The sequence below is a fragment of the Cherax quadricarinatus genome, chromosome 54, assembly GCF_038502225.1.
Source record: "Cherax quadricarinatus isolate ZL_2023a chromosome 54, ASM3850222v1, whole genome shotgun sequence".
NCBI lineage: Eukaryota > Metazoa > Arthropoda > Malacostraca > Decapoda > Parastacidae > Cherax > Cherax quadricarinatus.
In genome coordinates, this window is record NC_091345.1 from 18,135,683 (window position 1) to 18,153,182 (window position 17,500).

General features: G+C 42.8%; 1 protein-coding gene across 1 annotated transcript in view; it reads left to right on the forward strand.

Annotated features, from left to right (window-relative positions):
- Positions 1-17,500, forward strand: part of LOC128699157 (mothers against decapentaplegic homolog 3-like) — a 271,000-nt gene that overhangs the window by 6,144 nt on the left and 247,356 nt on the right. Inside the window, exon 2 of the mRNA XM_070096675.1 lies at positions 7,075-8,447. Within this exon, the coding sequence (XP_069952776.1) occupies positions 8,411-8,447 (37 nt within the window). The 5' untranslated portion in view covers positions 7,075-8,410. The remainder of the gene's footprint in view (positions 1-7,074; positions 8,448-17,500) is intronic.

Here is a 17,500-nt window from a genome sequence, read left to right on the forward strand (position 1 = left end):
GTTTTCTGCCAACTGTGCTTTCTGTCTACACCACTAGCACCGTCAGCACCACTAGCACCGTCAGCACCACTAGCACCGTCAGCACCACCACTAGCACCGTCAGCACCACCACTAGCACCGTCAGCACCACCACAAGCAACACTTTTAGTACTAGCACCACCTCTGTCAACACTACCACTAGCACCACCACTGTCAGCACTACCACTAGCACCACCACTGTCAACACTACCACTAGCACCACCACTGTCAGCACTACCACTAGCACCACCACTGTCAACACTACCACTAGCACCACCACTGTCAACACTACCACTAGCACAACCACTGTCAACACTACCACTAGCACCACCACTGTCAGCACTACCACTAGCACCACCACTGTCAACACTACCACTAGCACAACCACTGTCAGCACTACCACTAATACCACCACTGTCAAGACTACCACTAGCACCACCACTGTCACTGCAACCACTAGAACTATCACTGTCAACACTACCACTAGCACCACCACTGCCAGTGCAAATACTGGAACCACCACTGTCAGCACTACCACTAACACCACCACTGTCAGTGCAGCCACTATAACCATCACTGTCAATATTACCACTTCAATCATGGGATGTTTACTGCACTCTTGTGATGTTTACTGCACTCTTGTGATGTTTACTGCACTCTTGTGATGTTTACTTGACTATTGTGATGCTTCAATTTTGTGATGTTTACTGCACTCTTGTGATGCTTCACTCGTGTGTTTACTCTTGTGATATTTGCTCCACTAGTCTGATTACTTCACTCTTGTGATGTTTACTTCAGTAGTTTGGTGTTTACTAGTTTGATTTTTACTTCACTATTGTGATGTTTGCTCTAGTGTGATGTTTACTTCACTAATCTGATGTTTACTTCACTAGTCTGATGTTTACTTCACTAGTCTGATGTTTACTTCACTAGTCTGATGTTTACTTCACTAGTCTGATGTTTACTCCACTAGTCTGATGTCTACTTCACTAATCTGATGTTTACTCCACTAGTCTGATGTTTACTTCACTAGTCTGATGTTTACTTCACTAGTCTGATGTCTGCTTCACTAGTCTGATGTTTACTCCACTAGTCTGATGTTCACTTCACTAGTCTGATGTTTACTTCACTAGTCTGATGTTTACTTCACTAGTCTGATGTTTACTCCACTAGTCTGATGTTTACTTCACTAGTCTGATGTTTACTTCACTAGTCTGATGTTTACTTCACTAGTCTGATGTTTACTTCACTAGTCTGATGTTTACTTCACTCACTAGTCTGATGTTTACTTCACTCACTAGTCTGATGTTTACTTCACTAGTCTGATGTTTACTCCACTAGTCTGATGTTTACTTCACTAGTCTGATGTTTACTTCACTAGTCTGATGTTTACTTCACTAGTCTGATGTTTACTTCACTAGTCTGATGTTTACTTCACTAATCTGATGTTTACTTCACTAGTCTGATGTTTACTTCACTAGTCTGATGTTTACTTCACTAGTCTGATGTTTACTTCACTAGTCTGATGTTTACTTCACTAGTCTGATGTTTACTCCACTAGTCTGATGTTTACTTCACTAGTCTCATGTTTACTTCACTAGTCTGATGTTTACTCCACTAGTCTGATGTTTACTCCACTAGTCTGATGTGTACTTCACTAGTCTGATGTTTACTTCACTAGTCTGATGTTTACTCCACTAGTCTGATGTTTACTTCACTAGTCTGATGTTTACTTCACTAGTCTGATGTTTACTCCACTAGTCTGATGTTTACTTCACTCACTAGTCTGATGTTTACTTCACTCACTAGTCTGATGTTTACTTCACTCACTAGTCTGATGTTTACTTCACTCACTAGTCTGATGTTTACTTCACTCACTAGTCTGATGTTTACTTCACTAGTCTGATGTTTACTCCACTAGTCTGATGTTTACTTCACTAGTCTGATGTTTACTCCACTAGTCTGATGTTTACTTCACTCACTAGTCTGATGTTTACTCCACTAGTCTGATGTTTACTCCACTAGTCTGATGTTTACTTCACTAGTCTGATGTTTACTTCACTCACTAGTCTGATGTTTACTCCACTAGTCTGATGTTTACTCCACTAGTCTGATGTTTACTTCACTAGTCTGATGTTTACTTCACTAGTCTGATGTTTACTTCACTCACTAGTCTGATGTTTACTTCACTAGTCTGATGTTTACTTCACTCACTAGTCTGATGTTTACTCCACTAGTCTGATGTTTACTTCACTAGTCTGATGTTTACTTCACTAGTCTGATGTTTACTTCACTAGTCTGATGTTTACTCCACTAGTCTGATGTTTACTCCACTAGTCTGATGTTTACTTCACTCACTAGTCTGTTTACTCCACTAGTCTGATGTTTACTTCACTAGTCTGATGTTTACTCCACAGTCTGATGTTTACTTCACTAGTCTGATGTTTACTTCACTAGTCTGATGTTTACTTCACTAGTCTGATGTTTACTCCACTAGTCTGATGTTTACTCCACTAGTCTGATGTTTACTTCACTAGTCTGATGTTTACTCCACTAGTCTGATGTTTACTTCACTAGTCTGATGTTTACTCCACTAGTCTGATGTTTACTCCACTAGTCTGATGTTTACTTCACTAGTCTGATGTTTACTCCACTAGTCTGATGTTTACTTCACTAGTCTGATGTTTACTTCACTCACTAGTCTGATGTTTACTCCACTAGTCTGATGTTTACTCCACTAGTCTGATGTTTACTTCACTAATCTGATGTTTACTTCACTCACTAGTCTGATGTTTACTCCACTAGTCTGATGTTTACTCCACTAGTCTGATGTTTACTTCACTAGTCTGATGTTTACTTCACTCACTAGTCTGATGTTTACTTCACTAGTCTGATGTTTACTTCACTCACTAGTCTGATGTTTACTCCACTAGTCTGATGTTTACTTCACTAGTCTGATGTTTACTTCACTAGTCTGATGTTTACTCCACTAGTCTGATGTTTACTCCACTAGTCTGATGTTTACTTCGCTCACTAGTCTGATGTTTACTCCACTAGTCTGATGTTTACTTCACTAGTCTGATGTTTACTCCACAGTCTGATGTTTACTTCACTAGTCTGATGTTTACTTCACTAGTCTGATGTTTACTTCACTAGTCTGATGTTTACTCCACTAGTCTGATGTTTACTCCACTAGTCTGATGTTTACTTCACTAGTCTGATGTTTACTCCACTAGTCTGATGTTTACTTCACTAGTCTGATGTTTACTCCACTAGTCTGATGTTTACTCCACTAGTCTGATGTTTACTTCACTAGTCTGATGTTTACTCCACTAGTCTGATGTTTACTCCACTAGTCTGATGTTTACTTCACTAATCTGATGTTTACTTCACTAGTCTGATGTTTACTTCACTAGTCTGATGTTTACTCCACTAGTCTGATGTTTACTTCACTAGTCTGATGTTTACTCCACTAGTCTGATGTTTACTTCACTAGTCTGATGTTTACTTCACTAGTCTGATGTTTACTTCACTCACTAGTCTGATGTTTACTCCACTAGTCTGATGTTTACTCCACTAGTCTGATGTTTACTTCACTAATCTGATGTTTACTTCACTAGTCTGATGTTTACTTCACTAGTCTGATGTTTACTCCACTAGTCTGATGTTTACTCCACTAGTCTGATGTTTACTTCACTCACTAGTCTGATGTTTACTCCACTAGTCTGTTTACTCCACTAGTCTGATGTTTACTCCACTAGTCTGATGTTTACTTCACTAGTCTGATGTTTACTTCCCTAGTCTGATGTTTACTTCACTAGTCTGATGTTTACTCCATTAGTCTGATGTTTACTCCACTAGTCTGATGTTTACTCCACTAGTCTGATGTTTACTTCACTCACTAGTCTGATGTTTACTTCACTAGTCTGATGTTTACTTCACTCACTAGTCTGATGTTTACTTCACTAGTCTGATGTTTACTCCACTAGTCTGATGTTTACTTCACTAGTCTGATGTTTACTTCACTAGTCTGATGTTTACTTCACTAGTCTGATGTTTACTCCACTAGTCTGATGTTTACTCCACTAGTCTGATGTTTACTTCACTAGTCTGATGTTTACTTCACTCACTAGTCTGATGTTTACTTCACTAGTCTGATGTTTACTCCACTAGTCTGATGTTTACTCCACTAGTCTGATGTTTACTTAACTCACTAGTCTGATGTTTACTTCACTAGTCTGATGTTTACTTCACTCACTAGTCTGATGTTTACTTCACTAGTCTGATGTTTACTCCACTAGTCTGATGTTTACTTCACTAGTCTGTTTACTTCACTCACTAGTCTGATGTTTACTCCACTAGTCTGATGTTTACTTCACTAGTCTGATGTTTACTCCACTAGTCTGATGTTTACTTCACTAGTCTGATGTTTACTTCACTCACTAGTCTGATGTTTACTTCACTAGTCTGATGTTTACTTCACTAGTCTGATGTTTACTTCACTCACTAGTCTGATGTTTACTCCACTAGTCTGATGTTTACTCCACTAGTCTGATGTTTACTTCACTAGTCTGATGTTTACTTCACTAGTCTGATGTTTACTCCACTAGTCTGATGTTTACTCCACTAGTCTGATGTTTACTTCACTAGTCTGATGTTTACTTCACTAGTCTGATGTTTACTTCACTAGTCTGATGTTTACTTCACTAGTCTGATGTTTACTTCACTAGTCTGATGTTTACTTCACTAGTCTGATGTTTACTTCACTCACTAGTCTGATGTTTACTTCACTAGTCTGATGTTTACTTCACTAGTCTGATGTTTACTCCACTAGTCTGATGTTTACTCCACTAGTCTGATGTTTACTTCACTAGTCTGATGTTTACTCCACTAGTCTGATGTTTACTTCACTAGTCGGATGTTTACTTCACTAGTCTGATGTTTACTTCACTAGTCTGATGTTTACTTCACTAGTCTGATGTTTACTTCACTCACTAGTCTGATGTTTACTCCACTAGTCTGATGTTTACTTCACTCACTAGTCTGATGTTTACTTCACTAGTCTGATGTTTACTTCACTAGTCTGATGTTTACTTCACTAGTCTGATGTTTACTTCACTAGTCTGATGTTTACTTCACTCACTAGTCTGATGTTTACTTCACTAGTCTGATGTTTACTTCACTCACTAGTCTGATGTTTACTTCACTAGTCTGATGTTTACTTCACTAGTCTGATGTTTACTTCACTCACAAGTCTGATGTTTACTTCACTAGTCTGATGTTTACTTCACTCACTAGTCTGATGTTTACTTCACTAGTCTGATGTTTACTTCACTCACTAGTCTGATGTTTACTTCACTAGTCTGATGTTTACTCCACTAGTCTGATGTTTACTCCACTAGTCTGATGTTTACTTCACTAGTCTGATGTTTACTCCACTAGTCTGATGTTTACTTCACTAGTCTGATGTTTACTTCACTCACTAGTCTGATGTTTACTCCACTAGTCTGATGTTTACTTCACTAGTCTGATGTTTACTTCACTAGTCTGATGTTTACTTCACTAGTCTGATGTTTACTTCACTAGTCTGATGTTTACTTCACTCACTAGTCTGATGTTTACTCCACTAGTCTGATGTTTACTCCACTAGTCTGATGTTTACGTCACTAGTCTGATGTTTACTCCACTAGTCTGATGTTTACTTCACTAGTCTGATGTTTACTTCACTCACTAGTCTGATGTTTACTCCACTAGTCTGATGTTTACTTCACTAGTCTGATGTTTACTTTACTAGTCTGATGTTTACTTCACTAGTCTGATGTTTACTTCACTCACTAGTCTGATGTTTACTCCACTAGTCTGATGTTTACTCCACTAGTCTGATGTTTACGTCACTAGTCTGATGTTTACTCCACTAGTCTGATGTTTACTTCACTAGTCTGATGTTTACTTCACTCGCTAGTCTGATGTTTACTCCACTAGTCTGATGTTTACTCCACTAGTCTGATGTTTACGTCACTAGTCTGATGTTTACTTCACTAGTCTGATGTTTACTCCACTAGTCTGATGTTTACTCCACTAGTCTGATGTTTACTTCACTAGTCTGATGTTTACTTCACTAGTCTGATGTTTACTCCACTAGTCTGATGTTTACTTCACTAGTCTGATGTTTACTTCACTAGTCTGATGTTTACTCCACTAGTCTGATGTTTACTCCACTAGTCTGATGTTTACTTCACTCACTAGTCTGATGTTTACTTCACTAGTCTGATGTTTACTCCACTAGTCTGATGTTTACTCCACTAGTCTGATGTTTACTTCCCTAATCTGATGTTTACTCCACTAGTCTGATGTTTACTTCACTAGTCTGATGTTTACTCCACTAGTCTGATGTTTACTCCACTAGTCTGATGTTTACTTCACTAGTCTGATGTTTACTCCACTAGTCTGATGTTTACTCCACTAGTCTGATGTTTACTTCACTAGTCTGATGTTTACTCCACTAGTCTGATGTTTACTTCACTAGTCTGATGTTTACTCCACTAGTCTGATGTTTACTTCACTAGTCTGATGTTTACTCCACTAGTCTGATGTTTACTCCACTAGTCTGATGTTTATTTCACTTATCTGATGTTTATTTCACTAGCGTGTTTACTTAACTCATGTGTAGATTTCTTCACTCATGTGATGTTTACGAAATCGTGTGATTTTGACTTCCGTCTTATGATGTAACTGAGCTCTCCCGGCCAAGGATTCCAGTGAGATTTAGATTTAGAACGGGATCTAAGAAAATATTGTTTTTGCCAAGAGTTTTGAACGAGTGGGATAATTCTCCTTGCAGTGTCATTGAAACTAACACTGAGAAGCCTAATACACAAAAAGATGTGTAGACGTGTCTAGCACAGGCCGGTAGACCTACTGCAACTGCTCGTCTAATGTTTTGTTTACTAAAAATACACGTGAGCTTTGTCTTGGTCTCCAGATAGCGGTAACTGTTAACTTTAAATGGCCACCAAAGTGCATTTAACTCCAATAATTGTGTTTATTTTTTTCCAGGAAATTGTCTTTATAAGGACAAAGTGAGAGGTTTTTGTGGATATAATTTTTGAGTGGATACAAGTGTTTAAGGCGGCAGAATAAGTGCAAGTGCAACCAAGAAGTGGGAGTGCAGCCAGCGGTCCCGTTGGAGACTTGAATAAGAGTAGAAAGTGAGAGTAGTGTTTTGTGTGTGAGGTGGGTGACACCTGGCTGTTGTTGCCCAGGGTTATGATTGACAGCTGTCAGGGTAGTGAGTGACAGCTGCCAGAGTCATGAACGACAGCTGCCAGGGTCATGAACGACAGCTGCAAGGTCATGAGTGACGCGTTGCAGTAATTCCCTACGCTGCACTCTACCTGTCTCTGTGATAGGCCTGGTGGTGTGTGAAGCACTGTGTGTGACGAGTGTTGGAGGTAGGAATCAGGTGTGTAACGGGTGTTGGAGGTGGGAATCAGGTGTGTGACGGGTGTTGGAGGTGGGAATCAGGTGTGTGGAGACGTGTGTCCTTCCAGGTACCTCCTGCAGCCCTATCCCTGTAGGTGACCTGATCTCTCAGACGAACCAGGTGATCCAGCAGCGTCTGGGGGGTCACGGGGGAGAGGACCCCCGCCTAGCAACTAGTAAGTTGCCTCTGCCGGAGCTGGTACTGTTGTGCTGCTGCTGCTGCTGCTGCTCGTCCTCCTCCTCCTCCTCCTCCTCCCAGGGACACTAGTAGTAGGCAACCTCGACCACTCTGCCCACTACCTGCCTGCCTGCCTGCCTGCCCGCCCGCCCGTCCACCCACCCACACTATCTGCCCGCCTGCCCATCCACCCACACTACTTATCTGCCCGCCTGTCTGCCACCTAGGTAAAGAGGCAGAAGCCAACCAGGCGGGGAGGCAGATGCAACACGTGGTTAATAGGGGCAAGGAGGCACGTGTTTAGTACGCTGAGAGACAGCCGCACAAACAGCACAGGGCGGTAGGCTGGGTGTATATCAGGTGGCAGGCTCCACCACCACCACCAGTCTCTACCACCGCCAGCCTCCACCACCGCCAGCCTCCACCACCGCCAGCCTCCACCACCACCAGCCTCCACCACCGCCAGCCTCCACCACCACCATCAGCAGCGGTCTCCACTACCACTACTGCCACCACAACCACCAGTCTCCACTGCCACTAAAACCAGCCTGCACTATCACTAGAGCCAGTCTTCTTCACCACCACCAGCCTCCATCACCACCTCCACCAGCCTCCATCACCACCTCCACCAGCCTCCATCACCACCTCCACCAGCCTCCATCACCACCTCCACCACCACACCACTAGCCTCCATCACCACCACCACCACCACCACCATCACCGCCACACAATATGGACACCGCCTCCTCGCCTCCACCCAATTATTCAGGTAAACGCGCGCTCTCCACATTTTGTACACTTGTTTCATTTAACAATGTCGTTACTGTTATCTTGCTTATTGTTATTATTGCTCATTCCAATTATAAATGATTTGTATGAGATTACTTGTGTGTATGTGACGTAATGTATGCGAACTTAGATACACTCATCATTAATGAGTTTGTTGAGTGTTATTGGACGTCTTAGATTGTGGAGTAGATGTGTCGTACTGTCAGGGAAGTGGAGGCTTTCTCCCGAGCCTCTTTGGGCATTACGTAACTTCAGTCTTTGTAAGCAGTGGATGGGTACCCTTTAGTGCCCAGTTCCAGTAATGACCTTGGCGAGCGTCCTCGAGCATTGATCTACTTATGTTACCAGTATCGAAGTGTTACACGTGCGATGGAGTGGTGGGGTTGGCAGTGATTGTGCCCTCAGTTAACCAAATTTAAGTATAATATACCAATACAGTAATGTGTAAAGGTTAGACTGTGGTTCAGTGCAGGAAGCAGCGAGAAGACTGAGGAAGCATGTATAACACAAATCCACCACACCTGTAGTGTTGCTTCTCCCACAGTGTTGACTCATGGTCATAAGCTAATGCTTGATCTTCAGGAAGTTTTGACAGTCTTCTTCCCCTCACAGTAGTAGTGTGTTGAACTTATTATATATAAATGATTTAATTAAAAGCCTTAATTGAATGATGAACTGGAACATATTTTTTTCAATGTTGGTGAGTGCAGTAGTTTAAAAATATACATGCATGCAGAATTTCACACTGAAAACACGTAATTCCAGTTATGGAGCTTTTGATCTCCTCAGATACTGGGCTGGAACCCAAGGTACAGTGGGCATTCCCTCTCTGGATCGGCACACTGAGATGCTGGAAGAGAAAGGTGGCAGCCCTCGGGTCTCTGGTGGTTTCTCTGAGCCTGGAACCCAGATCTTTGAGAAAAGCATGGCATGCTTTCCCCGTGATCCAAGGGTCTCTTGAACCTGTAGGGACGAAGCAGAACTAGTGGGCCAAGTCCCTATACCTATTAAGCTTGTGATCTTCCCTGTGATCAGCAGCACCTCTGACCAGCACTAAACGGGATGTAGGTGTTGTCCAGGGTAGATGCATAAATGTAGTCCCACACCAGCAGTGTACTGTTCTTCCAGGGATATAAAGTAATCCCCTCACTGAGGCTGGTGGTTGTATCCAGGCAGCAAAGATCCAGATTCTCTCTGGTCTTGGCACTGGACTGTAGCAAGGCTTCTGTTGGTCGTCTCGTAAATTTCATTGTGTTTAACATGTCAGCCTTTGAAACTTAACAAGTTTAGACCATGTAGATGAATGGTTCAGAGAACCGAGAAGTTGATAAATTAGACCAGCGCAATCACAAAGTTTTATTCCAAAGAAACAGACTGAAAATTGCTTAACTCGGGGATCCAAGACTTCTTAGTGCCTTCAAGACTGATGTTGAGAAACTCATGTTCCTACACCAAGCACATCCATCTTATTAAAATTGTGAAGACAATGTAGTTATAGATGAGATGTAAATTTACCCTTTCATATTGTTAAATTGGTTTAGTATGTTGATTTTTATTAGTGAAATAAATACGCTTGTTTATAATGTTAGATTAGTTGTTTTAAATTTGCAGTAAACCTAATACCAAGAAAGATGTGTTCGTATGTGTGTGTGGTTGACGCTAGGCGCATGACCTGGGAACCAAGGTGGCGACAGCCCCCGTCGTTAACGCCGACCACCAATCAGAGAAGCGCCTTTTTGCTGGTAGATCCAGCTCATCGAACTGGAGACATGGTTTGGGATCGGGCCAAGGGGGCGCTGACCCCCGGAATCGTCTTCCGGTAACCATCAGGTAACCGCAGCGGATTATTATGTTTCAGAGAGAGCACAAAATTCGTAAGAACAACACAGCTTCCGGGGGATGGTAGGACAGTGGGAGTAAAGAGTTTTAATCTGAAGATGATGAGGGTAGTTTCGGTACCCTGGATTAAGAGCTCTTTGCTACCTTCAAGTTACTGTTGTAAAAGGCACGGTAGATGGTGCAGGTAATAGCCTGGAAAGGCTATTAACCAGTAGGCCTGGCCTGAGACCGGGCTATGGGGGCAATAGCCCCGTACCACATAGTCACCTGAATCTAGGTGGTCCCACTGCCGAATTATGTTAGTTTTTGTTCTTGTCATCATTACACATGTTTATCCTAGTTTTTGTCTTTGTATTTGTTGTATTTAGGAAGGTAGGTGGAGGACCGGAAGAGAAAGAGGATTGGTATAAGCTGGATTTGTAGAGACCAACCGACCGACTTATCAATCTGTTTATCTACCTTCCTAATAAAGTATAGTCCATATGGAAGATACGTGTACTTGAGGATCAGATCCCGAGGATACACTCTCCCGTATGTTATGACGCCTTAAGCACAAAGAACACTGTCACCATCAGTCACCCACATCATCTTACCAGCGCATGTAATACTGCCGGAAACAGGTAGAAGTTTTCAAGAAAGAAAACTGGACTGTTACCTGTTTGGAGTGCCAGATCAGTCAGGCTGTGATGGCTGTGTAGGCCTGTTGGCCGCTAACAGCAATAGCCGGGCCCTCCAAGAAAGAAGTTTAGCCTTAGGATGAGCTGTGAGATTGGAAGAACCGTCGACACCAGTCACGTGTATGTTAAGAATGACATAGCCAGGTGTCTGGAGGTAGATAAAACCAGATGGTGGTATAGCCGGCTGCCTGGAGGTAGATATAACCAGCTGGTGGTGTAGCCAACTGCCTGAAGGTGTTTTAATGTCTTATTTAAGTAAGAGTTTTCCTGGTGCAGTAAACTTGTTTTGCTTTCCTTCCATGTGCTCTTATTGTCCTGTCTCCCTTCCCTGTGTTCTTATTGTCCTATCTCCCTTCTTTCCCTGTGTTCTTATCGTCCTGTCTCCCTTCCCTGTGTTCTTATTGTCCTGTCTCCCTTCCTTCCCTGTGTTCTTATTGTCCTGTCTCCCTTCCCTGTGTTCTTATTGTCCTGTCTCCCTTCCTTCCCTGCGTTTGTATTGTCCTGTCTCCCTTCCTTCCCTGCGTTTGTATTGTCCTGCCTTCCTTCCCTATGTTCTTATTCTCCTGCCTTCCTTCCTTGTGCTCTTATTGTCCTGCCTGCCTTCCTTCCCCGTGTTATTGTCCTGCCTTCCTCCCTTCCCTGTGTTCTTATTGTCCTGCCTGCCTTCCTTCCCCGTGTTATTATCATGCCTTCCTCCCTTCCCTGTGTTCTTATTGTCCTGCCTGCCTTCCCTGTATTCTTATTGTCCTTTCTCCTCTCCCCTCTCCTTCCTCCGCTCCCCTATATCCTTCCAATCCTTTCTCTCCTCCCATTTTTCCTTATCCACTCCCGTCTACCTCCCTTTATTATTTTCTTTACTTACACTCTTTATACCTCTCCTTTCATTCCTCCCCCTTTCCCTCCCTCCTTTAACTCTACTTTCCCTCCTCCCCTCCTTCCCTCTAATTTTACTTTCCCTCCCTGCTCCTCCCTCCTTTCACTCTACTTTCTTACAGTTTTAAAACAAATCTGATTTTTGCTCATGTTTTGTGGGATTCTTTTTCAGCTTCTAAAAAATTATTTCTAAATTTTTTTAGATTTGTTTTGATGAGTTTGTTCATACCTCTTTATCTGTTGTGTATGTTTTGGTCATGACCCCTCTGAGCCTTTGTTTCTCTAGTGCTGTGAGATCTGATTCTTTAAATGTGTCCTCGTACACACTTGTGGCATACCTACAGCTGATTTTGAGTGGCAGCTCTACACCTAGTCCTGTCTGAGGGCAGGCTGTTGCTGCCAGCGGCCCAAACACCTTACCCAGTGGTAAATATCTGAACCTTAGTTAGGCTCTCAGGTGTCTGCTTAACACAAATTCTACAGAATTCGAAAGGTAACAGACAGCACACGCAGCACCAAGCCTTAAGTCGTGGAAAGAATGATTTCATTACAACATAGAGTAAACAGGCACACCACATCATAGTGTAACGAACAAGTAAAATATTGAGGAATAATTATGTCGAACGAATTGTCATTTAAAAAAGAGAGTAAATCATATGCAGCAGAAATGACATGGTGGATTATGAGAACTTTCGAAATAAGAGAAGCAACATTAATGATGGTACTTTCATATTTATGTACAACAGCTCTAGAAACTGGTCACAGGTAAAGCACAGTTTCAGGACTAGGGCTATGCTTCTGCTTTTCTCTCTTCGATAGTAACAATACTGATCCTCGTGTCACCCTTATTCATGTTCTTCAATATCGTATTGAGGTATGTTAGTCCTGCATATGTTACTAAATTTATGAGGTTTGTTTGTTCCTCTGGTGATATGCATCGTGTATTATTTACCCCTACATCCGTGTGACCTTATATTTGTTTAAATTGAACTCCAACAGCCACTTGTAAGGCCACATTTACAGCTTGTCTAGGATTTCCTGGCACTCATGTCTTTCATCTCTTGTTTTATCCTTCTCATTTGTTTTATATCATCAGCAAAGATATAACATAAAAATCTTAAGTTCTCTTTCAGTGGTACTGTACTCACCTAGTTGTGGTTGCCTCTTCGCAAGTCGCTACTAGGTCCACTCTCTCCCTTCTCTATGAGCCTTATCGAAGCTCTTCTTAAAACTATGTATGGATCCTGCCTCCACTACATCACTTTCTAAATTGTTCCACTACCTGACAACTCAGCTCACACACTGAGGTCCAGGGTTCGTATCTCTGGTACGGCTGGATAACATTAGGACGTGTTTCCATAAGACACCGCCTATCCTTGTTCACCCATCAGTATAAAATGAGTACCTGGGTGTTAGTCGACTAGTGTGGGTCGCATCCTGGGACAAAACTGACCTAATTTGCCCGAAATGCTCAGCATAATAAGCGGCTTTCTATATAGTAGTATGTCATTGATGTCAGCTAGGACTATATACCTTGTATATGTACTTCTAGAAATAAAGATGTTATATTATAACATCCCTGTGACTCATCTGAGTTTTCAACTTCCAGTTGTGACCTTTTGTTGCCGTGTCGCATCTCTTGTCAATTCCTCTCAGTATTTTATATGATGTTATGTAGCCTCTATCCCTCCTGTTCTATACTTTTTACATACTCTAGCACACTTGGCTTTGGCCTCTCCACACCGGCTAATCATGGGCTCACTTTAGTCTTCTCATTGTTTCTATTGCCCCTTGGCACAAACTTCTCTGCCTCCTTGTTCTTTGCGGTCACTTGTTCCATCATTTCATTGATTGTTTTTCCCTATAGCTCTCTTACCCACTGCACCTTGTGCAGGACTTGCCTCTTACATGTGTAGTTCCCTTTTCTTAAGTTTGTTATATACTCTTGTCTGCGGTCTACTTTGCCCTTCCCCGATCTTCATGATTTTGCATTTGGCGGGGTTAAATTCAAGGAGCCAGTTGCTGGACCTGGCTTGCAGCCTGTCCAGATCCCCTTGTAGTCCTGCCTGATCCTCATCCGATTTAATTCTCATTAACTTCACATCATCTGCAAACAAAGACACTTCTGAGTCGAACCCTTCCCTCATGTCATTCACATATACCAAAAACACCACTGGTCCTAGGACTGACCCTTGTGGAACCCCACTCGTCACAGGCGCCCACTCTGCCACCTCGTCACGTACCCTGACTCGTTGTTGCCTCCCTGTCAGGTATTCTCTGATCCATTGCAGTGCCTTTCCTGTTATGCGTGCCTGATCCTCTAGCTTTTGCAGTAACCTCTTGTGAGGAACTGTGTTGAAGGACTTCTTGCAGTCCAAGTAAATGCAATCTACCCACCCCTCTCGTGTCGTACTTCCGTTACCTTCTCATAAAACTCCAGTAGGTTTGTGATGCAGGATTTCCCTTCCCTGAAACTGTGCTGGTTGTCATTTATAAGCTTGTTCCTTCCTAGGTTCTCCACCACTCTCCTCCTGATAATCTTCTCCATGACTTTGCATACATGTCAGTGACACTGGTCTGTAGTTTAATGCCTCCTGTCTGTCTTTCTTTTAAATTGGGACTACATATGCTGTCTTCCATAGCTCAGGTAGTTGCCCAGTTTCAATGGATGTGTTGAGGATTGTTTTTAGTGGCACACACAGCATCTCTGCTCCCTCTCTAAGGACCCATGGAGAGATGTCTGGTCCCACCGCCTTTGAGGTATCAAGTTCACTTAGCTTCTTCTCTTCGGTTGTGTGTATTTCATCCAACACTGCAACAAGCCTACTGGCTCATGTGAGGCATGTCCAAATTGTTACCGGTTTATGCCACTGACCCAACCTAGTCAGGTCCAGGACACATCCACTCATGCATTTATCTAACCTGTTTTTGAAACGACACAACATTTTAGCTTCTATGAAGGTACTCGGGAGTTTGCTCCACTCATCCACAACTCTCTTACCAAACCAGTGCTTTCCTTTATCCTTCCTGAATCTTAACTTTTCCAACTTGAAACCATTGCTGCAGTCCTGTCTTGGCTAGATATTTTTAGCACGTTATTTACATCCCTTTTATTCCTGTTTTCCATTTGTGCCCCTCAATAGTGTCCCCCCTAATTCCACACCTTTCTAGAGAGTGCAGATTTAGGGCCCTCAGTCTGTCCTCATAGGCCATAGGGGAAGAGTTCTGATGCACGGAATCAACTTTATCATCTTCCTCTGTATGTTTCCCAGTGCATCTATATCCATTCTGTAATACAGTGACCAGGACTTCTATTATTTATACTTCTTGATATGAAGCCAAAGATTCTGTTCACTTTATTGCAAACACTTATGCACTGTTGTCTTGGTTTCGGATTACTAACCAGAACTCATAAATCCTTTTTGCAGTCAGTAATATTAAGATCTACATTATTTAGTTTATATGTGGCATGATTAGTTTCCTGTCCAACATTTAGAACTTTGCATTTGTCTATATTAAACTGCCACTTCACTGACCACTGCATCAGTCTATTCAAATCATCCTAGAGTGCTCTAATGTCCTCATTAGAATGAATTGGATGGCCTGTTTTGGTGTCAGCAAATTTGTTAATGTCACTATTTATTCCCTCATCTGTGTCGTTTATATAAATTGTGAACAACCATGGGCCCAACATTGACCTCTGTGGAACACCACTTGTGATGTGCCCCCACTCTGATTTCTCCCCATGTATGCAAACTCTCTGCTGCCCATTTGTCAACCATGCCTCTACCCAAGAAAAAATTTCTCCTATTCCGTGTGCGTGAAGTTTCCTCAATAGCCTCTGATGTGGAATTCAATCGAAAGCCTTAAGTTCATATACACAATATCATATTACCATGCTCCACCTCCTTAAATACCTTAGTGAAAAAAGTTAGTAAATTCGTAATGCAGAAACGACCCAGGAGTCCTTTCTGTCTCCACTGTAAATACATCTTTCAATCTCATGTTGAGCTCACATACTTGGTCGTTTTTTGTGAGCTTCTCACCTTCCTTTCTCAACCTGATTACCTGGTCCTTGACCTGGTCTTGATGTAGCTGTACAACAGCTTCGGGTCAGACTTGACTTTTGATGCTATGTCGTTTTCGTAATGTCTCTGGGCCTCCCTCCTTTTCTGTGCATTCTCGTTTCTGCCTGTTTGATTAATATCTCTATTTTCCTGAGTCCTTTGTCTTCTGTACTTTTTCCATTCTCTATCGCACTTAGTTTTTACCTCCCTACACCTTTGGGTGAACCAAGGGCTCTTTCTGGTCTTCCCATTATTTGTTGCCCTTGGGAACAAACCTTTCTTCTGGCTCCTTGCATTTTGTCACGTTGTCCATCATTTCGTTTACGGATTTTCCTACCAGTTCTCTTTCCCACAGAACCTCCTGCAGGAAGTTCCTACTCCAGCCTACTCCTGTTACCCTCTCCACTTGTAACTTTACTATGTATTCAAAACTCAGAACCACGTGATCACTAGCTCCGAGGGGCCTTTCGTATGTGATGTCCTCAATGTGTATGTGTTGAAACCTAGTAGTGTTTGTATTTAAGTGTTGTTGATGGTTGGTGTTGAACTGTAATCATGTGAGTGAGGTGTCAGCTTGGGGCACAGTTTGACACATGTAGTGTTGTGGTGTCACACGTGTTGTGGTATTACACAAGGTGTTGTCACACGTGGTGTTGTGGTATTACACGTTGTCACACGTGATGTTGGGGTGTGACATGGTGTTGTGGTGTTACACATGGTGTTGTGATATTACACGTGGTGTTGTGGTGATGCATGTGGTGTCAGGTGTTGTGTTACAAGTGCTGTTACACGTGTTGTGGTGTTACACGTGGTGCTCTAGTGTTACAGGTGGTGGTGTGGTGTCAGACTTGGGTTTGTGGTGTTTCACGTGGTGTGGTGTCACACGAACTGTTGTGGTGTCACACGTGGTATTGTGGTGTTAAACGTGTTGTGGTGTCACACATGGTGTTGTCACACGTAGCGTTGTGGTGTTACATGAGGTGTGGTGTTACACGTGGCGTTGTGGTGCTTCACGTAGTGTTGTGGTGTTACAAGTGTTTTGGTGTCATGTGTTGTTACACGTGGTGTTGTGGTGTTACACGTGGTGTTGTGGTGCCACCCTGGTGTTGTGTTACAGGTGGTGTTGTGGTGCCACCCTGGTGTTGTGGTGTTACACGTGGTGTTGTGGTGCCACCCTGGTGTTGTGGTGTTACAGGTGGTGTTGTGGTACCACCCTGGTGTTGTGGTGTTACACGTGGTGTTGTGGTGCCACCCTGGTGTTGTGGTGTTACACGTGTTGTGGTGTTACAGGTGGTGTTGTGGTGTTACAGGTGTTGTGGTGCCACCCTGGTGTTGTGGTGTTATAGGTGGTGTTGTGGTGCCACCCTGGTGCTGTGGTGTTACAGGTGGTGTTGTGGTGCCACCCTGGTGTTGTGGTGTTACAGGTGGTGTTGTGGTGTTACAGGTGTTGTGGTGCCACCCTGGTGTTGTGGTGTTACAGGTGGTGTTGTGGTGCCACCCTGGTGTTGTGGTGTTACACGTGGTGTTGTGGTGCCACCCTGGTGTTGTGGTGTTACAGGTGGTGTTGTGGTACTACC